At 38.1% G+C, this 27,737-nt stretch overlaps 2 protein-coding genes across 3 annotated transcripts; both read left to right on the forward strand.

The window, feature by feature from the left end:
- Nucleotides 1-315: 315 nt before the first annotated feature.
- Nucleotides 316-14,343, forward strand: adgrl4 (adhesion G protein-coupled receptor L4). Of its 2 annotated transcripts, XM_086162373.1 has the most exons (16): nucleotides 341-398; nucleotides 801-950; nucleotides 3,036-3,185; nucleotides 4,479-4,628; nucleotides 4,923-4,993; nucleotides 5,477-5,656; nucleotides 6,784-6,967; nucleotides 7,117-7,230; nucleotides 7,500-7,699; nucleotides 10,119-10,298; nucleotides 11,051-11,254; nucleotides 12,229-12,449; nucleotides 12,866-12,932; nucleotides 13,073-13,164; nucleotides 13,295-13,463; nucleotides 13,633-14,343. In XM_086162373.1, exons 1-16 carry the CDS (start codon nucleotides 353-355, stop codon nucleotides 13,693-13,695), a joined length of 2,241 nt encoding a protein of 746 aa, XP_086018499.1. In that variant the 5' UTR covers nucleotides 341-352; the 3' UTR covers nucleotides 13,696-14,343. The 2 variants fall into 2 exon arrangements, 1 of the variants encoding a protein (XP_086018499.1); XR_015107308.1 differs by lacking the exons at nucleotides 13,295-13,463; nucleotides 13,633-14,343 and having other exon boundaries at nucleotides 316-398; nucleotides 12,539-12,932; nucleotides 13,073-13,162.
- An 896-nt stretch (nucleotides 14,344-15,239) lies between these two features.
- vtg3 (vitellogenin 3, phosvitinless) lies at nucleotides 15,240-26,135 on the forward strand. Its single transcript, XM_086161426.1, has 28 exons — nucleotides 15,240-15,279; nucleotides 15,466-15,486; nucleotides 16,159-16,310; nucleotides 16,589-16,840; nucleotides 16,939-17,100; nucleotides 17,209-17,357; nucleotides 17,456-17,606; nucleotides 17,717-17,874; nucleotides 18,388-18,553; nucleotides 18,658-18,783; nucleotides 18,916-19,134; nucleotides 19,280-19,497; nucleotides 19,579-19,676; nucleotides 19,772-19,896; nucleotides 19,978-20,079; nucleotides 20,158-20,277; nucleotides 20,411-20,600; nucleotides 20,715-20,799; nucleotides 20,930-21,115; nucleotides 22,605-22,743; nucleotides 22,983-23,151; nucleotides 23,483-23,592; nucleotides 23,680-23,763; nucleotides 24,266-24,472; nucleotides 25,084-25,229; nucleotides 25,389-25,527; nucleotides 25,662-25,768; nucleotides 25,922-26,135. The coding sequence occupies exons 1-27, from the start codon at nucleotides 15,240-15,242 to the stop codon at nucleotides 25,761-25,763; spliced, it is 3,816 nt and encodes a 1,271-aa protein (XP_086017552.1). The 3' UTR covers nucleotides 25,764-25,768; nucleotides 25,922-26,135.
- Nucleotides 26,136-27,737: the final 1,602 nt, after the last annotated feature.

Here is a 27,737-nt window from a genome sequence, read left to right on the forward strand (position 1 = left end):
TTGTGGCCTGTGTTTACCTAGCCTGCTGAAGGGTTCAGATTAGAACAATGGTATAGAGGCTTTTGGAATGGCAACAGGGGTCACTGTGCCACCGAGGCTTAAAATAAAGGGAAAATGCTCCAAAACGGGTACACATTTGGTGAAATATAAGGCCTTAAAACACAGTTGGGTGTTCAGCATTCAAGTATCTGGTGAAGGTACCAGTCTGTTTGTTTTTGTAAGCAGCAGATTAAAGATCAAGACAGGAAGGGCCAGGTTTAGGTAAACAGGAAGAGTGATGCAAGGAAATCGACTACGTCACTAGCCAGCCCACCGCAGTCTCTCTCAAAATCGAGTGCTCCAGAGCGCAGTTATGGAGTCTTTACTAAAGTCGCCAATGAAACTTGCACTTTTAACAGGTACGTGGCTTCTTTTTTGAGTTTAATTATCACTCAGTGGGAAAGGTGTATACAGTAAGTGTAAATGTATCGCTTTAGAAATATAATAAGGCTGTGGAGAAATTAGTCCAGACAAAGCAATTCTGACTTATTCCTCATATTCATATTTATTTGTACAACCGTTAAATCCGATATTATGAAATCATTATATCCTACACTCTAAGATTCTTCAGTGAACTTTATATGTATGTTTCAATCTGTTTGCTTTCAGAGTGGCTAACAAAGCAAAAGATAAAGATTTATTTTTCAATGTAACCGTTGATCGCAAAATAAATGGGCATTGACTGATAATTGGTAGGAATACCAATAAAATTGGAGCAATTAAAGTAATTCTCTGTGTTTTGTGTTTTTGTATCTACGCAGCATGGCTTTCCAGTGTGATGCACCCATGCCGTTTCTCTGACATTTGTGACTCGTGCCACAAGCTTGCATCATGCAAGGCTTTGAATGGGTCAAATGAGGCCTGCTTTTGTCATCATGGATATACTGGAGATGGGAAAACATTTTGCATTGGTAATTCTAAAACAAAGTCGCCCCGTAAATAAAACTTCACGCGTGCTAATGCAATAGTAGCTTTCACTTTTTCAATGAGCTTCTCTTATAGATGACAGTTCCCTCTTAGTAAAGAGATTTTTGGCCAGTAAGAGTAAAATCTGATGGATTTTCAGCTATTAATGGATGTGTCATTGTCTACAGATCTCAAAATATACTCGTTCCTCTCATAAATAGTATCATCTCGTTTACTTTTGATATCAGATTGAATGTTTCATCCGTGTAATGGACAGCTCCAATTCTCGGCGGTCAAAGTAATTTGAGGCAACCTTTTTCTGTTGTTTGGATTCTCTTTTCATCTTTTATTCTCTTCCTTTTTTAACAGCGTTATGGTATGTTGAGGAAAGTTAAGGCTGCTCCCATAACTAGTCAGTCTGTTACTGATGTACGTTAAATATCAGTGGAATGCTTGACCCCATTTCACGCAGCATTTACATACTTTCTCAATCATTTCTAGATAATCCGATAGATAGATGATAACTGAAAGTTATCAATGGCAAACTAATGGAAAGAAAAGTTGTTTTGTTTCAAATGCGGTATTTCCCTTCAAGTAAAATGATTTTCCTTCTCGCACCATTTTCAATCAAAAAATACAGAGCAGAAGAAAAAGAAAAGCACCATGCTCACACAAACATCTGAAAACAACAGTGGAAAAGTCCTACTAGCTCATTCTGGAGCTGGGAGGCCAGAGCCAGAAGATGTGTCTCATAATAAAACTGGAACAGCTTTTTCTTACATGAAAGGGACCCAGCAGCACCCAAAGACAACTGTCAGTATCTGCTCCCCAGGAAACCTGGGAGCGAACGTTTGATTTTTTTTTTTTTCTTTTTGTCAGAAAGGAATACAGCTGCCAATAATCATTATTATCAAAAAAAAAAAAAAAAGGCATGCAATTTACGTATTAAGGGGTTCATTGAGATCAAATCAACATCGGAGTCTATAACTGGGGACAATTTTTATCTAGGTCTATTTGTAAAGGATAATAATGGATGTTAAAGAAAAAAATTGTCTCGTGTGGAGATAAGCTCAGAGATGCATCACCAAAAGCTGCATGTCCCTGAGAGCGCGGCAAGGACGCCCACAGATGGATTTTGTGTAAATTTCTTTGTAAACATGTGACAATAAGCCCATACTTGGAGGGCGGCGTGACACAGGAGGTAAAGCAATCGTCTTAGGAACCGATCGTTCCTGGTGCACCTGGAACACCTCCTAGTGTGCCGAAGCGTTGTTGTGCAAGACGCTGAACTCCAAACTGCTCCCCTGGCGCTGGTGGACGGCGGCATACTGCTCATGGTTCACACATGATGGGTTAATTGCAGAGAAAAAATATCCCCACAGGGATTAATAAAGAATAAATTATTATTATTATTATCAAACTTCTAAGAAAGCTGGACGCAAATTTTAGTTTCAGTCTCAGTGACGCAAGTGTTTATGTACAGATGGCTTTTGAGCAGTGCATGGCTCTCGCCACTCGCTGGAGTAAATATTAGGCTCAGTCTGGTAAAACGTTGGTAGAAAAGAATTGGCATCAATAAAATAGTTGCTAAAATGACGAGCTCGAGATGGCAGAGACACGAGCCAACAATTTTAGATCATCATTTTCTCAACTCCTCTTCGAATCAATAATCGATGTAAAGGATCACCTCTATGTTCTATGTTGTTTTTTTTAGCATTATTGTCATTACTTTTAACCATGACACATCATTCGCCTGCTGAAGTAATAGCGTCAGGACTTCAAGGAGTAGCACATTTCTCAAAATACTGAGAAAAATTAAAAAGGCTCTATGCAACAACAAACCATCAAGTTAGTTAATTGCTAAGCTTTCTGAATTACGGATTATTTTGCTTCTGTTGAGCTGAGCAGTAATTTATAGTGAATAGGTGTCATGGATCGCTAATTTGCAATGAAACCGCTTCACACTGTGTCAAGCTGTTTTAATGTATGTATTTATTTTCACACCCCCTTCCACCCCACACATGGCGAGAAGTTGGTGAAATAAAGTTATTTCATTTTACAATTTTTGTATCCCTCTCTTGTGTCCACAGATGACGACGAGTGCAAGAATGTGACAAATATCTGTGGAGACAAAGGAAACTGTACCAACACAGTGGGCGGCTACTACTGCACATGTCTGCCTGGATACAAATCGACGGGACAGCTTGAGTTTCAACCGAACGACGGCACAGAGTGTGATGGTATGTCACTGACTGCAGCGCTCCGATTTTGTGTTGTCAAACATTTGTGTTGGTTGGGTGACGCATCATATGTAACTTGTAATTCCAGTCCAAGTTATAATTGAATTATATGTAGGAATGGACAAGAAGAAGACACATTTTAAGAATTTTGGGAACCAAAAGTAGGATGAAATGTTTCAATAATGACATGTTGTTTACTTGTATATCCAGATCCTGAGCTGTATGTTTCATTTTAGTCGTGAAAAAACTATGGCCGCTTAGTTTTGCTACAAGTAAAAATCTGTGCAAAAGAAAACACACTAATCAAACTTAGAAAACGGACTTGCAGGAGTGACACACAGCTTTTATGTTCATCCCATGTTTAGGAATTGAAATGAAAAGTAAATCAAAAACATAAAAATATTTAAGTGGTTAAATCATCTCTTTTTACTCCTTCTTAAGGCTTTGGCTATACCGGCTTTTCCTTACACTATAATGTTAAAATTCAGCGTATCATATCAATGAAATAATTCCACACATTTGTAAAGATTCTGAATATTTATTATTTTTTTGTTTATCTGTGACTTGCTTCGCTTCACATATTATTATAGAAATGTGTTTACCACTTTATTTATGCAGCATATCGGTGTGAAATCTGCTGCTGGTGTATCAGAACAGTGTGAATGCGTGAGCTGTTTTCTCTCTCACCGAACCGAGGAAGGTATCGAGACTCATTTCTCTCGGCCTTCCACTTCCTACATCTGCTGAACTTGAGAGTTCCCTTTGTAGAGGAAGGAAACCTGTATCTTTTTCAAGTAGTATTCCTTTATATCGCTAGGGTAAGATTACATAAGAAAAAATACAGAAAATGATGTTAAAAATGTATCATTCATTTAAAAGTAAATAACTCCAATGTAGAAAAGGGGAAATTTGACCAGTCAAATCAGAGACATAGTAGTATACTGACTGCAATTGTCAGTACAGGACTGTCTCAGAAAATTAGAATATTGTAATAAAGTTCTTTATCTTCTGTAATGCAATTAAAAAAACAGAAAATTACTTTTTTATGATATTCTAATATTTTGAGATAGGATTTTTGAGTTTTCTTAAGCTGTAAGCCACAATCAGCAATGTTAAGATAATAAAAGGATTGCAATATTTCAGTTTATTTGTAATGAATCTAGAATGTATGACATGGTAGTGAAGATTTTAGCTGCCAGGTCAGATGATAACCTGTAAATTGGTGTATTTTCTGTTTATTTGTTTATTGATGAATATCTATAACTTAAACCTACTCAAATTTGCATCCTATAGACATTGATGAATGTTTGGGAGGACAGGCTTGCGGACCAAACTCACACTGTCATAATACCAATGGATCTTTCTATTGCTCCTGTCAGCGTGATTATATCCCAAGTTCAGGCACTAAGCACTTTCATCCAGAGAAAGGAGCAAGTTGCAAAGGTCAGTCTGAGAAACACCCCCCAAACACACACGCACGCACATGCACGTATGCATGCACACACACGTGCATGCAAGCGCTCACACACACACACGGATCATTGACTCCAAAGCCGCACTGCATTTAAATTTGTTTGACAAATCTGGGAAGCAGGTAGACAGTATTTACTCATCGTTCTTGCGGCGTTGATATGTTATGCCATGAAGACTGATTACTGTAACAACCCTTTTTCTGGAAAAATCGTGGGTATAAACTCAGCAATCAAAGAGGGGCTTTTGGTAATTGTTGTTTTTCAGAGCATCCCCAAAAATACTGCCATGACAACATCGGTTGTATCACACAGACTGTCAACAAAACACTTGAATATGTAAGTACACCTCTCTAGTTCACTGCCAAATATGGTAAACATAGATATGTTGACACTGCCATCTGTTGGAAAGGAAAGGTAAACATTCTCCAAGACGCCACAAAGATAGATAGACAGCTTCTGATGTAACTCAACTGCAACCATGTCCAGCCAATATGATCCAGCTACAGATGTAACGGCAGCAGCTGTTTCAGGCCGGTACATCAGGGCTGAATTTACGCCCCGTAGCCACAAGAAGAAAGCAACATTATTTTTCTGTTTAAGACATACATACTAACGTTTAAGTTCGAATTAGAACAAAAAATGTTGTAACAAAGGCCTCACGGAAGGCCTCGGTCGGACATTTTATAGGGGTGTTTATAAGAATTGTACGCTGTTCAAAGAGTCATAGCAGGTACACTGTCCTTCAGGATTATCTTCCTTGTCAATGGAGAGGTAAAACCATTTTCATCTGAGGTAGTAATTTTTCTTTTTCCCCTTTAGATGAAAAATCTTACGGAGCCCCTGACTCTACTGGGGGAAATTGCCAAGCAGACGTCTGGTGAACTCACCTCAGTGGATATGATTGCATATGTTGAGGCCTTGAGTCGATCGACATCAACACTGGCTGCTGGAGAAAATGATTATTCTGTCAAACCTCCTGTCATCAACTTGACCCTCTCAGTAATATTTGCTCAAAATTCTTGGTTCTCATTCTCATCATTAAGTTTTGCTTGGCATGCAAGAGTCCTGTTTACAAGGCACAAGAGATAAAACTATTGCTGCTTCTACATTTAATAATGTGCAGCACAGGACAATAGAGTTCATTTTGTAAAAGAAAATAATGTATTGAATGGTTTTGGAAGGGGGGGGGGTGGGTGAAGTAGGGAATTCTTGAGGTAGTGCTCAGTTTTCTCAACAAAATTGAGAAAATTGAGGCTGTTCAATCAAATTAATAATAAAACTTTGGCCAGGCCTGAGCCCCCTCACCCCTGAAAAATCAATATTTTCAATTTTTGTTCACTCCAGTAGCTGCTTTTTGTATGAACAATTTATTTTGGGAGGGAACATGAGACCATGAATTTTAAAGGATTATGTCTCAAAAGTCACTATTTCTTCAAATGTTATTGTTCCCAGAAAAAGTATTCAATCAATTATGAATTGTTTTGTGCCCCCATTTTTTTCATATCTGGTAAGAACAAGATGAGTTGGCCACACCAGTCAAACGTCACGTTCTTGGAAGATAATTCTAACTCGCTAAGACGTTAAACAATAAGTAACTGATTGTCCAGCGCACATAAAGTAATCATTTTGTTACAAAAGGAAATTATCTCATTCCCACATGGTATTACTTTGTTTGCACAAGATAAGAAGTTGGGCGTACAGAAGAGAAAATAATACAAGGCTGCTGTGAATTGGTTTAATAAAAGTGGAGATGGAATATCATCATTTATTTGCTGGCCGGAAGAAAGTGTGTATTTTGCATTCAGGCCAACAAATATGCATATGCTCGAAACATACACAAATGTATCATATGTTGTATTTTTACATTCTAAAGATAATTAGAAATTGGGAAAGTAAGAAGACGAACAAGTACTTGATTTACATTCCCCTTATCGTCGTGTGGTACATGTATAGTAAAGTATTCATTCAAAATGAAAGTAGCCCAAAAAAAAAGTAGTAATTGATAAAAAGCTTCTTCTTTTTTTTTTTTCTTTTTCAAAACAAACTTGATTAAAAACAGAGTGCAGGGTTACATTACATGCAATATAATTGCACATGTCATGGTGAAATATGTGTTCTCTCAACAGAAATTAGTCAAAGCTGTAAACAACTTGGTGGAGAGGGAGGAACTGGTGGCTTGGAGCCGGATCAAAGAAGAGCGGAGGGAACATACCATCACCAAGTTGCTTCATTCTGTAGAAGAAAGTGCCCTGACATTGGCCAACAATTTCAATTCTCCCACTGAGCTTGAAATCAAAGCTAAACAAATGGGTGAGATAATTAATGATATGGGTCTCACACAAACACTCCAGTTATGCCGAATTGTCCTGCCACTTATTCCCAACTGCATGCAGGGGGGGGGTGTTGGATGACATTTTTTGTTACTGTTTGATATCCTTGTTCGTTCTCCTCCATGACAGAACTGAAAGTCGTCACATTCGAAGCCAGTCACAAAAAACCCAAATTATCTGTTACCATGGGAGGGGATCACATAAATCTAACTCCAAAGCAAAGATCAGTGGAGTACAGAAATGGTGAGTTTTCACTTTCAGCTGTGTTGTTTTGCATGACCAAATGTCATGTTTTGCCAGCCAGACACTATAAACTACATTAAATAATATCTAAACATATCTCGGAGACAACCACACTGATCATTTAAGCTCCCATCAATATTAAATCGTCAATTACAACAGTTTTTCAAGGAGTTTTTACATGCCAGTCGTCCTCAAGCTATGCCCACAAATAACATAGGAGACAAATATATCCATCTCCTGTCTTTTGTCAAATTTTTGTTGTTCATCAGAAAGCGTGGCAGCGGTGTTTGTGCATTATGACAGCATTGGTGACATCCTGAAGCCGAGCAGCGACCCAGGTGTCACTGACTACTCACGATACGCAGGAACCGGGGAAATCACTGTCAACTCCCAAGTTATAGCGGCAGCTGTCAAACCCGCTGACGTCTACCAGCTTGACCATGTTACCTTCACTCTCAGGCACATTGAGGTAAAGACTGGACCGAGCACGGAGTCGGGCTGCATCTTTTTTCACTACCGCACCGGAGAAGCTTGCTGATTCTGAGCATTTATGTCATGGCTGTGAGAAAGTACTCAACAATTTACAGTATAAAAGTTATTCACATTGTCTTCGAGTGTCAAGTACCTAATACGGGCCTTCAAATCCACATTCCATCTGTACTAAGTCTGAGGATTTCATTTTGGGAATTTTGTACAAAAAAATAAACAGCTTCCTCATTCCCGCACACATTCAGATTTTGGGTTGGAAATCATTCAACCTCAAATGAGAGCAAATGTGAGCGTTCTGTGTGAGGCTTATAAAGATATGAGACTTTACTTCGCATGTTTTGGCACTGATCTCTCATTTAAGGGGAAATGGAAGAGATAAGGCGAATAAATAATGGAGAAAGTGGATAATGAGGGAAATAACCCTATAATGTATGCGGTGGTATTTCCAACGCAGCCTCAGGGGGGCACAAGCCAGTGTCTCCTTGAGCCGGTCCCAAGCCCGGATAAATGTAGAGGGTTGCGTCAGGAAGGGCATTCAGCGTAAAACCAAATATGCGAATCGAACCTAACCTGCTGACGGAAAGAGAAATGGAGTAGGAGTTATTTTGAATGAGGGGTTTGTTAGGAATGTTCTGGACGTGAAAAGAATGTCAGATGGACTTATGAGTCTGAAACTGGAAATTGAAGGTGTGATGCTCAATGTTGTCAGTGACTCTGCCTCACAGGTGGGATGTGAGTTAGACGAGAAGGTGAAGTTCTGGAATGAATAAGAAGAAGTGATGCAGAATATCCCCAGAGATGAGAGAGTGGTAATTGGTGGGGACTTCTATGGGTATGTTGGTGCAGGCAATAGAGGTGATGAAGAAGTGATGAGCAGGTTTGGTATCCAGGATAGGAACACAGAAAGACAGATGGTGGTAGACTTTGCAGAAAGGATGGAAATGGCTGTAGTGAATACTTTTTTTAAGAAAAAAAACGGCAACACGGGGTAATTTATAAGAGCGGAGGTAGGAGCACGCAGGTAGACTACATCTTGATTAGACGAGGTAACCCGAAAGAGATCAACGAGTGCAAAGTAGTGGTAGGTGAGTGTGTAGTCAGACAGCATAGGATGGTGGTTTGTAAGACAGCTCTGGTGACAAGGAAGAGGACTAAAGCAGGCCAGAGGGCAAAGTGGTGGAAGCTGAAAAGGCAAGAGTGTCGCATTGAGTGGAGAAAGGCTCTGGTGGTCAGGGAGAACTTCTCGATGAGTGGACAACTACAGCTAATGTGATCAGGGAGACAGCTAGGAGAGTGCTTGGTTTGTTGTCTGGAAGAAGAGTAGATAAGGAGACTTGGTGGTGGAATGAGGAAATGCAGGAGTATGTTGAGGGAAAACAGTTTGCAAAAAAGATGTGGGACACTGAAGGGATTGAAGAGAACAGACAAGAGTACAGGGAGATATAACATAAGGTAAAGGCAAAACAAATGGTGTGCAATGACATGTATGCTCGGTTGGGCAGTAAGGAGGCACAAAATGATTTATACAGGTTGGAAAAACAGAGATAGAGATGGACAGGATGTACAGCAATTGAAGTTAGTTGGTGTGAGGGAGGAGGATACAGAGAATCAGGTTATATAGAGAGGGTTGATTTGCTATGGTGTGCCATCAAGGGAAAAACCGAAAGGAAAAGAAGAAGAAGCATGCAGTGGTATTTCCTTCTTTTGTGATATTGAATGAGTAAAAGGGAAAATAACTATTTTTGTAGAGGCTGTTAAGCCTGTCCAACTAAGTGCTGCTTTAGGTTGAATGTTAATGGTAACTCTGTAATGTGCTTTAAATGAGCAGGGATTATGATATAATATTTTTAGTTCCATTTTCACAAGCACTACACTTACACCAAGTTACACTGGCCAAGTTGTGTTGTCATAGCATGCCCTGGGCACTTCTTTTTCTAGTGTCTGATGATTCAGTGATTGTATCGCACCCTGTGCATATAAATATGTTTCCGGGGATACCACCCTTGTATAATTTACTCTTGAACCCCTGTAAGGCAAATTAGGATAGATTTTAGGTCAGTGGTTGTAGTAATACTCCTTTCTGCCACAAGAGTAATTTATTATCTCTTCTCAATCCTGTATGACATCAGTTCCGCTGCTCAATTCTGTTACTCTTAGAATCTCTGTCCCACCAGAAAGAAAATATCACAATGTGTATTTTCGGTTTTGAAAATATAGGAAACATGATGATGGTACCAATTGTTTTCCTTCCTCCAGCATCTAGTACAGCTGAACTCCGAATTTTTGATTTGAGCTTTCAGACACAGCCCGGCAGGAGTTCCCTATTGACATGGTGTCAACTATAGTGTACACAGAGTATTTAAAAACACTGTTTTTACCCGTCTCTCGATCCCCAACAGCCCATAGACACCACAGCAGATGTGATGAAGTGTGCCTTCTGGGAGTATCAGCCAGACAGCCTGCAGGGTCACTGGGCCACTCATGGCTGCAAGACTGTCCACGTCAGCACCAATGCCACCAACTGCTCGTGCAATCACCTCACACATTTCGCCATTCTCATGTCCTCTGGGCGAGCCAATGTGAGTGAGCGTACATTGAAAATGCAGCTGTCATTCAATCTTTTCTCTTTATCCACTGTGAGCCAGTCAAGTATATATGTACATTTATTGGAAACAAATAGAACTGTATACTGTTCTATATACAGTTAATGAAATATCTGAAAAATATGAATATTCTCAGTTAATAAAAGAAGTTTACATAGTGTAGGGGGGATATAAATATGAAAATGATATATATATAACCCTATTATTATTATCATGTATATATATATGTATATATATACATACATACACACACACACACATATATATATATGTATACATATATATATATATATATATATATATATATATATATAAGAATAAGAATAAGAACAACTTTATTAATCCCGAAGGAAATTGCAGATTGTAATATATATTACAGAGATCTCTACAAATTGTAATATATATTACATTACATTTGGCAGATGCTTTTATCCAAAGCGATTTACAATAGAGGACATAAGCACATAAACACTGCAAATAACATGTGTGTGTGTGTATATATATATATATATATATATATATATATATATATATATATATTAGAGAAATTATCATTACCTTTTTAGTGCAACCAGATACAGTACTGTACAGGAATTGAGCTTGTGCAAGCCAACATATTCTATACCCATGCGTTATAAAATGATTTCAAGCAGAAAAGATGACAAATTACAACCGCCGCATACCATGAAACTGCGAATGGAACACCTCCCTTTCCATTTGTTTCTCAGCTGGTGGCCCACTATACCATTCTGACCCGGATCACCCAGCTGGGAATGATCATCTCCCTCATCTGCCTGTCCATGTGTATCTTCACCTTCTGGTTTTTTAGTGAGATCCAAAGTACCAGAACCACTATTCACAAAAACTTGTGCTGCAGTCTCTTCATGGCCGAGTTTATCTTTCTGGTGGGGATCAACATGAACACCCATAAGGTAATGATGTAATGATGCATTTGAGTAGTGATCCAAATATGTTTTATTTGTTGCCTGTAGTTCTTTTTATTAACCTAGCCTAGATATTGTTGCCTGTAGTTCTATTTGTTAACCTAGATATAGCTATTCAAATTGAAATGATCTATTTTGACTTGTATTGTTGTAGTGTATTTTGATCCATTACCTTGGGCTATCACCATGGCACTCAAATGGCAATATAGAATAATGAACTAGGTGCACAATTTTGAGTTTTTGTTGCAAAACACTAATTTACAATATATCTGTCCACAACTGACTTTTAAAGTTAAATTATAGATGCATAAGAAGTAAAATCAGAAACAAAACAACTGTGTCTATACTCACAGGTCCACATATTTCACATGCAAGAACAGTATTTCTCTTTTAGCACATCTTGTAAAACATTAAAAATGATAAACGCCTTGCGTGCTTTGCCCAGTAGGCTGACAGATTAAAAGTTTTCACTCTGAAAACAAAAGACTCCAAATGAGAACTGGATATTCCGCGGTTACTGTAATTTCTTATTTAAGTTTGCGTGCTGACTCTTTGAGAATGCTGATGGTTTGCAACAGCCATAAAGCTATAAAGGAACATGAACAAGCGGCCTTTCAAAAGTCAGTTTCAGGATAGAGCGCAAGTTTTAGAGCTGAAAAAGAAGCTTCTCTGGGACGTGACAACAGTGCCATCTTATTGTCAATTTTTTGTTCTTTCTGAATAATGACAAGCATAAGTGGTTGGATTCAAATATAACATTCATTTAGTCTATCCATTCCTTTATTTGTATCTATTTACAATTTTTGGTGACTTGAACGAACCGTTTTATGCACATTTAAACAGATATCTCTTTAAAAAGTCATGGACATATCTTGGTGTTTTGGTGTATTGTATTTTTAATTACTGAAAGTTGTCTTTGCCTTGCTTAGTCTTCTTCTTCTTTTCTTTTGTTTCCTGGGCAGATTTTTTGCTCTGTTATTGCAGGGCTGCTACACTATTTCTTCCTTGCAGCCTTTGCTTGGATGTGTATTGAGGGCATCCATCTGTACTTAATTGTGGTTGGCGTCATCTACAACAAAGGCTTTCTACATCGTAATTTTTACATCTTCGGTTATGGAAGCCCGACAGTGGTGGTGGCCATCTCGGCAACGCTGGGTTCAAAGTATTATGGTACAAACAAAGTGTGAGTATAAAAGATTCGGGTCATGATGCACATGAGAAAGGCAAAGGTTTGCAAAAGACTTTCCGAAAAGTTTTTTTTCTTTTTTAAAGTTCACGGAGATCGAATATTGCTACATGGGGCATAGGAAATGATAAAGCTGGCAAGATAAGTGAAGAACTCCTTTGCCATTTCAGAAATATTTTTGGAATTAAATAAAAGATGGAAGCTATTGAGGTCCGATATTGGATCTTCAAGGTAATCAAAAGTGTAAGGTTGGAAAACCGTCTGAGTTCAGTTCCACGTTAAAAAAGGGAATCGGCTATTAAGATATCATCGTGTTCTACATCACCAACAGGAAAGTAATAAAAGGCACCAAATGTGTTAGAGGGGGAACTTTCCTTGCGTAATGAATACGTTTTATGTGTTTCTCATTGAAGGTGTTGGCTGAGCACTGAAAACCACTTCATATGGAGTTTCATTGGCCCCGCATGTTTGATCATTCTGGTAAAACCCCTAAAGTATAAGCAGATTCATTTCTAGCATTGAAAATGTCTGACGCCGCATTTTTCTCAAACGTCGCATAGGAAGACTTTCTAATCTTAATACTCATTTAACCGTATTTGATTCGGTTGGTTTTTGTTAAGGTCAATCTTTTGGCTTTTGGAGTGATCATCTACAAAGTGTACCGGCATACTGCTGTGAAAAAGCCTGAAATCAGCCACTATGAAAACATCAGGTGGGAATAGCAGTTAAATATCTCAAAAGAATATTAATTATTCTGTCACCAGCATGGCATTCCTTTTGTTATATGAAAGACAAAGTTGATTGTTGTTTTCCTCCATTCCCGTTCATGCTGTCACTCTCAGGTCATGTGCCCGCGGTGCCTTGGCACTGCTTTTTGTGCTGGGAGCTACCTGGACCTTTGGAGTGCTCTACATCCTCAATGAAACCACACTGACTGCATATCTTTTCACCATCACCAATGCTTTCCAGGGGATGTTTATTTTCATCTTCCTTTGTGTGTTGTCCAGAAAGGTAAAACCTTCATTCATTTGTTGATGGGGGGGGATTGTTTCAATTTTGGATAGAAGCCACTTGTACGGTTGGAATCACCTGGAAAATATGAATGCATATAATATGCAATCATTTATGTGTAATACTTATCATATTATATTGCGATAAATTTGACCTTGTGTTGTTTCAGATTCAAGAGGAGTACTACAGGCTATTCAAAAATGTGCCGTGTTGTTTTGAATGCCTGAGATGAATCCCTACAACCAGTACCTAACCACCTGAAGCTATAATAATATACAATATTAAAGCTTTGAAACACCCCGTGAGTAGTGCTTTTGCTATTGGAAAAACTGTGATTTTGCATTGTACAAATAATGTGATAAATGAAAACACAACTTAAGAATGCCATGTTTTTGGATCATTTGTTTTTCTTGATGTACATTGCTTTTGTTTATTTTATGTTTAGGCTCTTTTTGTGCAATGCATATGTATATGCTACTGTAGCAATTTCGATCAGTGTAATCCACTTTTTGAATAGGAATAGCAAATTAATTTAAGGCCTTTGTATTGGTCCTGATATGTTTGAGTGTAACCTATGTTGATATGATAAATTATTTAAAAAGAAATGTAGCAATTGCAAAACATCTTTACCTCTCACCATTTCGTGGGAAAATGTAAAAAATGAATGGTCTTATATACAGCATTTATTCATCCACCGCTCGAAAAGGGTTGAAAGGGAACAGAAATCTCCCCCAACCGACCCGCATGGCAGTGCGTGGATAAATCAATAGTTCCATCTAGTGGAAATGTGAGGGAATACACTTATTGTCTCAATTTAAAAAAATAAATAAATCTGTCTGTATATGTTGTTTTCTCGAATAAATCAATCAATCAATGCTTATTGGACTCTTGGCTTTGGACTTTTGTCCTGGATGTGCTATGATGAATTTGAATACAATGAATGTGTGAATGGATCTTTGTCAGAACTGAATAATAGACCAATTTGATAATGCCGAAGTGCAATACTTTATAAAAAATCTCTCCCCAAAACAGCCATAAGCTATCTAAAATCTGTGAATATTAAGTACCAAGTTTGGTTGACATACAGTCTTGCGTTGGAATCCTCAAATTAAATAATGTGTCTAAACTTATGAAGTACCCTTAACTTAAAAACAGTAAAGTGCATTTTTCTATTTATACAAAGCGCTGCAAGTATTAACAATAATTAGGTATGATTACTGTCAAGGTATAAATAGATAAACACATGCTATCTGTGCACTTTTCAAGGGTCTTTCTTCAGATGTATATTTTTACAATTTTGCAGGATGCTTGAAAATACACCATTTTTTTTTAGATTACTGTTGTATCCAGGTGTAGTGCGCAGCTCTGAAAATGTCTTGTAATCTTCCAAGAAAGCAAGACTGATCCACTTTACCGCAATGTACTTTCAGTTTAAAAACTTATTTTTTAGTATCAGCCCTCAAAACAATGGATGCATAAAAAAAAAACAAAGTCACTTATACATTGAAATCTGTTTACAAAACAGATGCATTAAACCCATGCACCTATAAGCCTTGTTGACTCGACAGTACTATCATGTCATTTTGACAATATATCAGGTCACTTTGACAGCTAAGCCTCTGTGTTCACACCATGTATTTACTTTGAACCAGTCAGTTGTGTAAACCAGACTTCTGACCAGCCCAGTTGGGGTCAATGTTACTGCCCTCACCAATCATAACTGCTATATTAGGGGGCAAATACAAAAAAAACATTTGCTTACCCCTGAGATTCACAATGTGGAAGGTCATCGTCTGCTGTCTTACGGCCCTGGCTGGTAAGTATTTATTTATTCACATTTTTGGAATAATTTATACTTATATCACAACATAAAGCAGCATATTCAATTTATTTTATAACATATAGAATTGTGATTGTGTAATTTTTACATGCTTTAAGAAGTAAGAGAAAAGCATTAAAATTGCTCTTTAACTAACACTATTTTAAAATGTCATTGTTTCAGCATGTCAGAGTGTCCATTACGGTGAGTGTTTTAATCTTCAGCTCAAAGGTGAAGTAACATTACAACAATATGCACTGAAACATTTAGAAATATTTTCACATCAAACTGTCTGAGAGAAAAAGAAAGTTGATTTTTTTTTTTCTTTTATTCCTTTTTCAGGCACTGTTTGCCTTTAACGCTAAATGTAATATGAGCTGACTGGTGCTCAGTATATCAGAGACCATTATGTTAAACAAAAAGAAGAGGAACTTCAGTTAAGAGGCTAAGACAACTAACAGAGGAAAAAACATTATGTGCATCTCTATGTCTAGATGTGTTCACTCAATAATAGTTGCATTATATTTGCAGGAATAAAAGAAATATGAGAATTTAAGACTCAAAGTCTGGGGCATATTACACTGGTAAACATGTTGTGGGGCAAAAGTTTTTGTTTGCTGAATATTAAGATTAATTTTGATCAATTTCCTCTCCAACACTGTGTTTTTGTCTTTTGAATCACTTCAATACGACACTGCTGTAGCGTTACACTATATTAGAATTGGCTAATCACAAAGAAGCAGCATTCTGCATTTTATTCTTTGATATTTGCAGAAATCTGGGTGAAACCATATCATAATGCCTTCAAGTGAACTAATGAATATTTATCCAAAAGAGCAAACCGTGCAATTGTCCTATTTTGAAAACACATTCTAGAGCTCAGTCTGAACCCTAAGAAAACCTATGAGTACAAATATGAGGGACTGGTGCATTTTGGACTTGGTTTGCCAAACCTTGCTGAGTCTGGGGTGAAAATATCATGCAAGCTCAAGGTCATTGGTGTTTCTACCCAAACTTTCATTCTACAGGTAAGAGCAATCATTTCCTCAAAAATAATTGAAACATACCCATGTTTAAAGTAATAAAACTAAGACAGTTCACAGTGATAGGCAAATGTTACATACGAGCGGTTTCAGAGTTAATACAGATATCGTACTTTTAACTGGGCAGAAGCTGTTATGACTCACTGTTGGTTAACATTTTTCACAGATAGTTAATTCCATATTGGAATGGGTTTTATGTTTCCAGTGTGAAATTCCCGGAATAGGTCACATTAAAATCGCTCTCTTTGTTTCCTTGGTCAAAGATTTCAGATCTGTCCTTTGAGGAGTTTAATGGCTTCTTGGAGAAAAACAGCTTCATTCCTTCCCCAAAACTCACCCAGCGCATTGCCGCACAGCTGGTCAAACCCTTCATGTTTGACTACGTAAGCGGACAAGTGGGTCACATCCACGCCTCTGCTGAGATATCTGACACTGTCGTCAACATTGTTAGAGGGATACTGGGCTTATTTCAAGTTACTGTCAAGACCACAACAAAACTGTATGAACTTGAAGAAGTAAGAATCAAGAGCACCAATCTACACACAATTTTATTTATTTGATATTAAGTCTCTGAAGCTCCGAGACAATAAATATCCTGTACTGATGTTTGAAGGTTGGTATCCACGGCCATTGCCATAGTCACTACACATCCGAAGAAAACCCAGAAACAAAAGAAATGACGTTCACTCAGGTTGTTGATATCAATAACTGTCGGCAAAAGGCTGCCATCTACAGGGGAATGGCAACCGCCGTGGTTGATAAAGAAGCCAAACAGGTCAGTTTTGGTTTGTTTTTGTTGCTGCTGTTTTTTCCAGCATACGGATCTGATCTTGCAGTCATAAATTAAACTGAGAGGTGCTGTTGTTTGCATCTTCTTTTGCAGAGGGGTGAATCTATTGTTACAACAACAAGATACGTTTACAAAATCAAACCAACAGCAGAGGGGGGTCTCATTACACGGGCTCATGGCTTTCAAGAACAGCATTTCAGTCCCTTCAATGTTAAGGGAGGAAATTTCAAGATGCAAGCTTTGTAAGACAAGATGATATCTCCATATGAATGTCACTCTTCCACAGTGCATGTACCGCCATGTAATGTGCACTGACTATTCTGAATGCCTTCTCCTGCAGGAAGGAAATGGTACTACTTGATGTCAGCGACACGGGCAGAGCTGTCACGTACGGGCCGATGGAAAACAAAGGCAACCTTATCTATAAGTTTGTTAAGGCACAAACACTAATCCCAATTATAATGCAGAACCTAGAGGACCCTGTCCCAAAGGTAATATTGATGCAAAAAAAAAAAAAACAGTGGTAACATGTAACAGTGAGTAAATTATTTTCTCTTAAAAAAGCATGTTCTTGAAAAAAAAAAACATTTCTTCTTCACAGGCCACTGAACTGATTAAAAACTTGGCCAAAGCCAACAGCTACCAGACTGATACTGCAACAACTGAAGATGTTATTAAGTTGTACCAACTCCTGCGAGTGATGCCCTATGAAGGATTAGAAGTTATGTGGAGGGAATTAGCTGGAGATGCGGAGCACAGGTTAAGTGTCTACTTTTACATTTAACAAATTCTTTATGCTTTTTTTTTTCCAAAAGAATTCCAAAAAGGGGCAGATTTGATACAGATTGATATTTGAAATCAAAACCATCCCAAATACATTCCTTTGGTCATAGTTTGGACCCTAATACAAGGACGCACAGTGCCATAGAAACAATATGAGCAACAAAGATTTTATGGAATTCTATTAGTCTCACAATATAGTTATTGTTAGTTAAAGAGGACAAAAAAAGAAAAAACAAAAGCATTACAGAATTTATTGCAGTATGTTTTTCTGTTCTGTTCTGTTACTGTGGTGTACCAAGAATCAATGCACAGGTGATATTTTAAATGAATTCAACCTTGTCACGTCATCCATTCTCATTAGTAATACATTTGCTTGTGAAATTAGAGATACTAAAGAATTTCAAGAAAAACTGAAAAAAATGCTCATTATAAAATTGTATATAAGTAAATGTATTCACTTTTTTGTTTTATTTTTTTTTCCCTCTTTAGACGCTGGTTTTTGGACACAATTGTTGAGATTAGTGATGCTCGAATCCTAAAGTTCCTGGAAATGAGGTTCCAGGCTGGTGACGTCACCCCAAATGAAGCTCTGCAAACTCTTTTGCTGTCAGTCAACCATCTACAGGCGATCCCAGAGTTGGTCGAGATGGCTAAGGTGAGTTAACAAAAAACAAAAGTAAAAACTTAACATTAAAACCGGTAATATAGCGTAGACATTTTCACTCAAGACATAATTTTGTATTTTTCTCTCCTTCACAGATATTTTTGAACACACCTTTTACTAAGTCCAACCTGTATCTGCGGCAAACTGTGGTCCTCTCCTATGGCTCTCTTGTGAACAAGCACTGTGCCTATTATACACCATGTCCACTGTCTGCTGTTCAGGTATTTCAAAACAAAACAGAATACCTTCCGACAGTAAACTTTTGATTTTGTCCTGTTTATTCTGCCGAATATCAAACGCCATTTAGAAGAAAATTTGAACTTAACATTCAAAAGCTTATAATCCATTCATAGCCGCTGCTGGACATGGCCACGGAGAGTCTGAGGAATAACCATGAGGCAGATATGGTGCTTGCACTGAAAGCATTGGGGAATGCCGGTCATCCAGGCAGCATTAAAACCATCATGCGTTTTCTCCCCGGAGTCGCCGCCACCCCTGTGGATCTACCACCCCGTGTGCTGAGCGCCGCTGTTCAGTCTATGAGACTCATCGCCGCTAGAGACCCTCACAGTGTAAGTGCATGAGACCCGGCAGACCAAAAGACGGTGCCTTGCAATAGACAACGTTTGATATTCATTGTTGGTGACTCTTGTTTTTTTCGTTTCGGCAAACGACCGGCATATCCCAGGCTCAGGCAAACCCATTATTTGTTTTCAGGTTCAAGATATCACTCTGACACTCTTCCTACAAAAGTCCCTCCCAGTTGAGATACGCATGCTGGCCTTCACAATATTGTTTGAATCTAAGCCACCAATGGCTGCCGTGTCTACAGTAACTGCACATCTGTTGGAGGAAAAAGAGCTACATGTTATTAGTTATGCATTCTCCTACTTGAGAAGCTTCGCCAGATCCAGTACTCCAGATAACCCCTACCTGTAAGGATAATGTGAAAAAAATATTACGCTCCAAAGACTTAAAATGCTGGGTTAATTTCAGTGTTGTGATCTCTTCAACAGCTCTACCGCCTGTAACGTTGCCGTGAAAATTCTGGCTCCTAAATTTGGTCGTGTCAGCTATCATTACAGCAAAGCATTGCGCATGGACTGGTTTAATGGTATGACTAAATGCAGCAAAGTAGATGCATGCTGAGTAATTTGCAAGCTATTTGTTTAAAATGCTACATTTCAATTTGACATTTCCCCAATGCAGATGATTTCTTGATTGGAACAGCCACAGAAGTTTTCATGCTAAGAAGTATGACAAACATCTTTCCCACTGAAATTATGATGAAAGGAAAGTTCTATTTTATTGGGAGAATTTTGCAACTGATGGAGGTATAGTAGAACGCAGAAATATTGAAGGAATAAGTGAAGTTACACTTGTTCACATGGTCATGTCCCTTCTTTCTTTTTCAGCTGGGTGTCCGTGCAGAAGGGCTCAAGGAGCTATTTGGCTCCAATATCCCTGGATTTAAAGGAGATCTTAGTTTTAGTGACTTCCAAGCAATTTTTAATGTGGTGGGTATAAAACAGAGACATAACGGTCATGATTGCTCATTGAAGATGTGAATATGCTTTACGATATGTCATTTTCAGCTTCAAAAATGGGAAACTCTACCTGATGACAAACCCGTCCTCTCTGCCTACTCTCGTGCCTCTGGACAAGAATGGTTCTTTGCTGATATCAACAAGGACTTTATTAGAAATATAATTAAGGTGACACCTTACTTAAACAAACTTTAACTTTGCAAAACACTAAAACATTTTTCATTTACGAGACAAATAACTCAAATATTTCTGTCGATCGGATATGCTGCTTACGAAGGCTGTTATATGTATTCGCTTGCAGGCTGTTAGTCCCTCAGCGGGGAAACAAAGCCAACTTTGGGCTGCAATCGAGCATCTGCAAAAGGGGTTTTCGTGGCACAAAACTAAACCCTTTCTGATCTTTGAAGTTCGCTATTTCCAAGCCACAACCCTGGGTCTTCCGTTGGAGATCAGCAAGTATTATGAATCTATCAATGGCATCACTGTGAACGGTGAGAGAAAGCAATCCAACGCTCCAACATGTTAACACCATAATCCACTATTTGGAATGTTTTATTTATTATGATCCCAAAATTCTAATTTGTATGTCCTTGTCTGTATTTTAGCAAAAGCTGAATTAAATCCCCAAACAGAACACTTTGGACAACTATTGACTTCAGATATCTCACTAGAGAGTGATGGATTCATTGGGTGATTCTTTTCTTCTTCTTTTTGTTATTTAAATTGTCATAGGCAGCAGTAACTTGTCGTGTCCTTTGCATCATTTCATTTAAAATGTTATTCAATCAAATATATTTGAAGGCTTTTCTTCTTGTTTTAGTTGTTCAAAGGATTTTTGGATGTTCTATGGGATCAACACTGAGCTGTTCCAAAGTGGGTCTGAGTTGAAGTCCAAAATCCCATTTGCATTGCCTTGGAAGTTTACTGCCAAAATCAATATTAGAGAGAAAAAATTTGAACTGGAGTTCCCTCCGTGCAAAAAAGAGATTGAAATCTTCTCAATCAGGTATGACGTCGGGGTGTGCGGTATCTCCTTGTACTTAATTACAACCAACAACAACAATGACAAATAAAGCAGTTATTTTACAGGTAGGAAGGTTAGAGCCTTGCATGCTCCCTTCAGAGGTGTTCCTTAGTTTCTTTATGGGAACCGGAAAAGATAGAAATATAGTTGGAATAATTAGCTTTGAATAAAGTGTGGATATAAATGACAATATATTGCTCTTGAATGCACATTTCCATTCAAAGTATTGCATTTTTAAACATAAAGTAACATTATGTGGTTTTGTTTGTCTCAAAGGAAAAATTACCCATCTTTATCCATGTTCATATAACCTGATCGCATGCTTACAAGTGGTAATTGAAATTGAAAGTATGACCTTTATCTTAAAAGAACACCTAAACAACTGACACCTCTGTGTAAGCAGGGTACATATTTTTTCAGTGAACAGGATTGATAGGTATAGTTTTTCATGATGCCTAAAACTGAAGCACATTGAGATGTATTTTGAGTATTACAAGCACTTGTGGCAATATTTTTTTATTCTTTTTTATTCTTATTTATTTATTTTTTCTACTTTGATTTTTCACATGAATCCTGAAAATGTTTGCCAGCTGCAAGTGATCAGTTTGAGAAATATATGGAGGTGATAGAAACAACTCTTGTAATAACTACCATGATTACCATGATTACAATATTCTCATACCTGTTCTAACTTTAAGTCAATCCAGGTCCAAATATATATTATGGGTGACAGGACTTTTCAACGTCATTATCCAATGGATAAAAAAATTGAATTGAAAAAAAAAAAGGCAAATTTTAGATCTGAAACTTTGTAACCCCACAGCAGATCTTGGCTAAAGAAAACACATGGCTACAATTTATTGAGGGAAAACCACAATAACACCCATGAACATAAATTGATGATGTGCACTACTGTACAATAAATGTCTGTTTGGTGGCTCATTCAGCAGTTGAGGTACAGAACAAGATGTATGTTGTGAGTGTTTTTAGGTTTGATAAGAGGGAAGATTTAGCAGGAACGCTGTCGGGCTGTTCTTTGCCGGTGGTTCTTTGGTTGGGTAGCAGCTGCTGTGTGCCTCACTGTGACAGTCTGCTCTGCCTCTGATAGAAAGCCAAGTTATTGCTTTATGGAAGATTTACTGTGCTGTAACAAAATATGGTCTCCAGCTAAGTAAATAGATAAAGGAACAGCACTTCAGTGAGTCAGTGTAAAACTTCAAGGATCCATGGTCACACGAAAGAAAGCAAAGCAAAAAAAAAAAAAAAAAAAAAAAAAAACAGTCTAGCTTCTCATGAGAGAAATTAGCTGTATGCTGATTTAAAAAGCAGTTATATACAATAGTCCTTCAGTGGAAATGCATGCACGGCCATTGCATGGCCACATGACTTCATGAGACACAGCAAAATGAGCTGAACCAATATGCTTACTTATTGATTTTCACTTGTATTCTTTTTTTTTTTGGACCAACAGCTCCAACGTATATGCAGTCTCTAGAAATATTGAAGAGCTAGCTTCTCCTAAAAGGACCCCAATAATACCGAATGCCATCAACTCCAATGATGAAGTTGTCCATATTGGCCCAACAGCTGCAAAGCCTGAGTTGAAAGAGGTACAGTCTACATTATTTGGAAAATGAAATTGAGAATCGATCGCCCTGATCTCACTTTTATTTTTCACTTATTTAATGCCTGTTACAATGTTGTCTGTCTCAGAGCAAATTTCTTGTAGGTGCAAAGTTACTTGGTGAATAAAGCAATTCTGATTCTGATTGAGACATGACTAATTCAGAATAACCGGAGATTAAAAACAGTATTTACTCTGTAATATTAGTTTTATCTTCCAAACCAGTTCATGAAAAGAAACACCTGGCATCCGAGGGCAAAAATGTGCGCTAATAGTAATATATATGGAGTGGGTGTCTGTGCGGAATCCGAGTTAAGGAGAGAGTATTACCATGAAGAGTACCCCCTGTACTATTTCCTGGGATACACAGACATGGCAATCAAGGTAGTCCCAGGTAAGTATGCTAAGCAACATACATTGCATGATAGGAAACTTGTTTCTGTTTTTTCCTGAGAAAGCGTGTCCCTCATTTCTAAAGTACGGTCATACTGTTAGATTACATTACATTACAGTCATTTAGCAGACAATTTTATCCAAAGCGACTTACAAAGATTGCAATTCAATAACCGAAGATCCAAAGTACCAGTAGTCGTTATTCAGAAGAGTTAGATTCCCATGTAACTGAACATTTTTATACAAGGCAAGAATTCCTTCCTTAGTCGTATAAGCTGCAAACTTGTTCAGCCAACTTTTGATTCTATTCCCTAAATGTATGCTTATATTAGCCCAGGCTATCAAAGCTGTTGACAAGATTCACATCGAAGTAAATGCTGGCTCGAACACCCATCCAGTGACTAACCATGAGCTCCTCCACATTCTGAGAAGGCTTTCCAAGGTATTTAATAACTCTTATATAATAATCATCCTCGAGGCTCCTCTGCTTTATTCAACATTAAAATTATCTTTCCACATTATTTAAAAGGAAGTCACCCAGCATATACATTTATCTGGTGATTCAGTATCAAGCGGAGGCAAATCTCAAAGTCCTCATGATGTCCTGACAGAGGTATGCTTAACACACTGAGAAAACCCTAAATCAATTTCACCACATAGAAGGCCCAGATTTGTTAACTTGTAATGTATTTGATGTTTTAGCAGTATTTTTGAATCTGTCAAAGGACCACATGTATTGTTATTCACAAAATTTGGTTTGAAAAATCTGTAAGACATGCAAAGGTGATACAAAGAGGAATTATACTGTATTTCATTTTGATTTTAGTTCTTGTATCAGCCTCAGCCTGGTCAACACTTTAGACTCCATTGCTTATATGGCAACAAGCATACATCTGAAGACGTGCTGTTGTCAAGATGGTTCGGCAAAAATTGAGAGTTTAGCTGCCCCTTCTGGTCCAGGCCATGTGGAAGCCATGTACAAACATATTACCCTACCATCATAAAACAGTGGTGATATATGTTCAATTTTAGGGTTTCCACATGATAGTACTTTTTTTTTATTGTTACCTACCCAGTAGGGTTATTTTTTTTTCCATTTTTGTTGGATCCTGCAGCCCTTGGACTCAACACCTGAAGCTGTATTCATCATCAAAGCTCTGGCCAAGAGCAATAACCAGAAGCCCGAAGGTTATGATGCAGCCGTGTACTACATGCCTGAGGCAAATATTCACAATGCCCAGCTGATTGTATCTGAGGTTGGAGAAGACACCAACTGGAAACTATGCATGGATGCCATCATAAAAAGCCACGCCGATGCAAAGGTAGAAATGAAACACAAGATTGGTATATGAGTTTTTAAGTTGGGCTAACAAGTGATTCGATAATACGGACGGCGTTATCTAATGTTTTCACTCCAAACAAATGAAAACCTTAAAATCTCAATTCATCTGTGTACAGTATTTTCTGAGTGACCAGAATGTAATTTACTTTATAATTCTTTGTCTCGAATAACTCAAATATTCTCCTAACGCAGTATAGAAATTGTACCATTGCATGAGAAAGTCTCACATCAGAGGGAACTAAAAGCAGGGGAACTATCAGGTTCCGGTGAGTGCGATCAGGTAATCGGAAGCAGGTGAGTGAACTGAGTAAGGAGGACAGAGCAGCAGGAAAGAGCACACTCTTGGTTATAAAATCTGTCAGTGAGACTTAAAACACATCTGAGACACCGCCATGATCATTTAACCTTGGATTTAAATGAACTCTTGTGACCCTTTGTTGTGTTAACAACCAAGAAGTAGCCCTGAATGTACAATATTCTTTTCTTTTTTTTTTTCTTTTAATTTTTAGCATCAAATTCTATGCATTAAGTCGACGGCCTTGTCAACTGTTGGGATTTCCCGTTGTAACTGATAACTTGTGTCTGGTACAGGCACATGTTAGATGGGGAGCCGAATGTCAGTCTTATGAAATGTCAATGAGAACTGCGACCGCACAACTGCCGGGTTCCAAACCAACACTGAAAGCCAAGGTACACTGGACTAGGATCCCAGAAAGCATGGCACAAATAGGCAGAAAGTAAGTTTCCATTGACCATTTTTGGTGTTATATCCGCACAGAAAAAATAGGGGAAAAAAACATAACATTAGACAATTTCATCAACTTACTTGATGATTGAATCTTTTTTTTCTTTTTTTTAGTGTACAGTCATATCGTGACCTACATTTTTTTCCCCAGGATCGAAACGTACATCCCAGGCATGGCTCTTCTTCTCGGCTTCTACCAACAACATGAGAGAAATGCAAAACAGGAGGTCTCCGCATCAGTTGTTGCTGCCTCAGCAGACAGCATTGATGTGAAAATGAGATTCCCAGAGGTGTGGAAAGAGCTATTCACCACCTCCATTTGGATACAAAACTTGAAGATCTTCCTGTAGCATATAACCGGGGCTGATTGTTTCATAGTATTTACAAGGTTGTGCCTTTTTTTCCCTTTTTTTCTCGTCAATAGTATACAGTCTATCGTCAGGCTATTCCATTTCCACTGCCACCTGCAGAGTTTCAAGAAATTCAAGATGACACCAGAAACACAACAGTTGATATCCTTGGATGAAACATGTGAGCAGCTTTACGAGACTATCTGACTCAAAAAAAATGCTTAAACTAATTGTGTGTGTGAATGAGTGTGAGCGAGTGAAAGGATGAACGGAAGAGGACAAAGTGCAGTTGGAACTGTGCTGTTTTTTGATTTATAAAATATTTTATTTTCAGATGTAGTAAGCCCAGATGGGAGCCAGATGTCTCTGCTCACAATGAAAACACTGCAACCAAAATCTCAGCATGATGAAAGAAAGTATCATAAATGATGTATCACTAATCCCTCAGATGTCACCGGTTTGGAGATAACCTGTACAGGTTCTGATTTATTCATTTGAGAGCATGGTTGTATCAGAAAAAAGCTGTCTTTGAAGTAATATCGTGTCAATATATGCCAAAAAATATTGTATACCCATAGTGAAACTCAAAAAATATTTCTGAAAATGAATAAAACACAATTGGGTCTTATTGCTTAGTATATTATATTGGACGTTGAGTTTTCAATTCAGTAATGCGAGAGACAATTGCCATTCTCTATGGAAAGAAGTTAATGTTTACAAGGTCTGCATGACCTGCCTTGTTTGATCAACTGATCCAACAGGACTGTTTGCAGATATCCCCATGCAATGTCATCATGCATGTCCTTAAAGTGTTCAGCCTCTGCCAGGCAAAACAACACAGCGCCCTACAGTCAAAAATCCTATTATTGCATATTGAAAAATCGCACCATATTAGAAACATGTTAGTTCTTTTTCTATGATTTTCTATAGTTATGTAGAAGGAAAAATTGGATTGCTTAAAAACACCGGCTTTTCCAACACCAAAATAAACAAACAAGAAATAACCTTTAATTTCCCAGCTGTACCGAGAGTCCCTTTCCTGCTATTTCTTCAGTTGCAGTTATTTGAGTTTTGAAGTCAATGTTAAATTGTATAACCCCATATGTGCAATTACAATGAGGTTTCTTTGCAGAGTTAAATTCTTACTATACCTGCCATTCTTGATGCACCGGTAAAAAGGACAATAGAAAGAATACAAGGGCAGCAAGGAGGATACTCAGAATTCAAGATAATATCCAAGAATACATCACAATATAAAAAAACGAACAAACAACTAACGATATGGTCATGTGTAAAGTGTTTGAGTAGTGGGTATGTGTGCTGTCTGATAATGCTACAGTTTGGACCTTCCAGTTGTAGGTAACCTACAAGGAAAGTAAAGGTTTCCTAATGTTCTTTTCTGTAGCCTCCATTAGCATCTGCAAGGGCTCCCATCCATGTTGGTCGGTAGCCGGTAAAGATGCCCTCAGTGATCTATGCAGAGGTTCTTGAGGATAGTCTTTGACATATTGACTTTCTCCAGGAACTGCAGATGCAGTATTGTTGTGCTTTTTGAACCTGCTGGGCAATGTGATATGTGGAAGAGAGCACGACCAATGACAGGCATTCCTCCTCCTCACGTAAACAATCATCACCTTTGTGATGTCTTTTCTGATAGTGAGGTTGGTGATGCAACGATGCTTCGCAAAGCTCTCCGTTGCTCACTCGTATGAGAGTGGTAGAGAGTATTTCATCACCTGATATGACCGGGCCAATGTCCGTGATGTCATCAACAAATTTGAGGACCGTGTCAGACGGAAGGGCGATGTGTGAATGGCACCTGGATCGTGGGTTTGAGTAAACATCCTTGTGGGGTGCCAGGGTTCATGACGGTGCGATTTGAAGACTGATTTCCAATCCTGACAGACCAAACTAGCCAGTAAGTGAATACAATCAGTAGTTTCAGGACCAGTAGTTGAGTCCCGTCTTTTGCAGCTTAGTTAGTTACTTAGTTTGCTGGTGACAACAGCACTAAAGGCTAAATTGTAGACGATCACGAGCATTCCAACCTTATGCAAATTCCATATATTCAGTTGGGAGAGGCTATTGATGCAAAGTTGCATAAATAGGGTCACATATAGATCTGTTAACGCTGTCTGTGTACTGTATCT

This window comes from Fistularia commersonii, chromosome 16 (genome assembly GCF_037954325.1).
Source record: "Fistularia commersonii isolate RoL2024-O1a breed Wild chromosome 16, RoL_Fcom_v1.0, whole genome shotgun sequence".
Lineage (NCBI taxonomy): Eukaryota > Metazoa > Chordata > Actinopteri > Syngnathiformes > Fistulariidae > Fistularia > Fistularia commersonii.

What these genes read in the sequence shown, in the direction of transcription:
- adgrl4 (XM_086162373.1), top strand. Translation starts at nt 353, where the DNA reads ATGGAGTCTTTACTAAAGTCGCCAATGAAACTTGCACTTTTAACAG. An exon ending in CGACGGCACAGAGTGTGATG is followed by an intron (nt 3,186 to 4,478) that starts GTATGTCACTGA and finishes TGCATCCTATAG; the next exon opens with ACATTGATGAATGTTTGGGA. An exon ending in TCATCAACTTGACCCTCTCA is followed by an intron (nt 5,657 to 6,783) that starts GTAATATTTGCT and finishes TTCTCTCAACAG; the next exon opens with AAATTAGTCAAAGCTGTAAA.
- vtg3 (XM_086161426.1), top strand. Translation starts at nt 15,240, where the DNA reads ATGTGGAAGGTCATCGTCTGCTGTCTTACGGCCCTGGCTG. An exon ending in AAAGCCACGCCGATGCAAAG is followed by an intron (nt 24,473 to 25,083) that starts GTAGAAATGAAA and finishes TGTCTGGTACAG; the next exon opens with GCACATGTTAGATGGGGAGC. An exon ending in TGAAAATGAGATTCCCAGAG is followed by an intron (nt 25,528 to 25,661) that starts GTGTGGAAAGAG and finishes TCTCGTCAATAG; the next exon opens with TATACAGTCTATCGTCAGGC.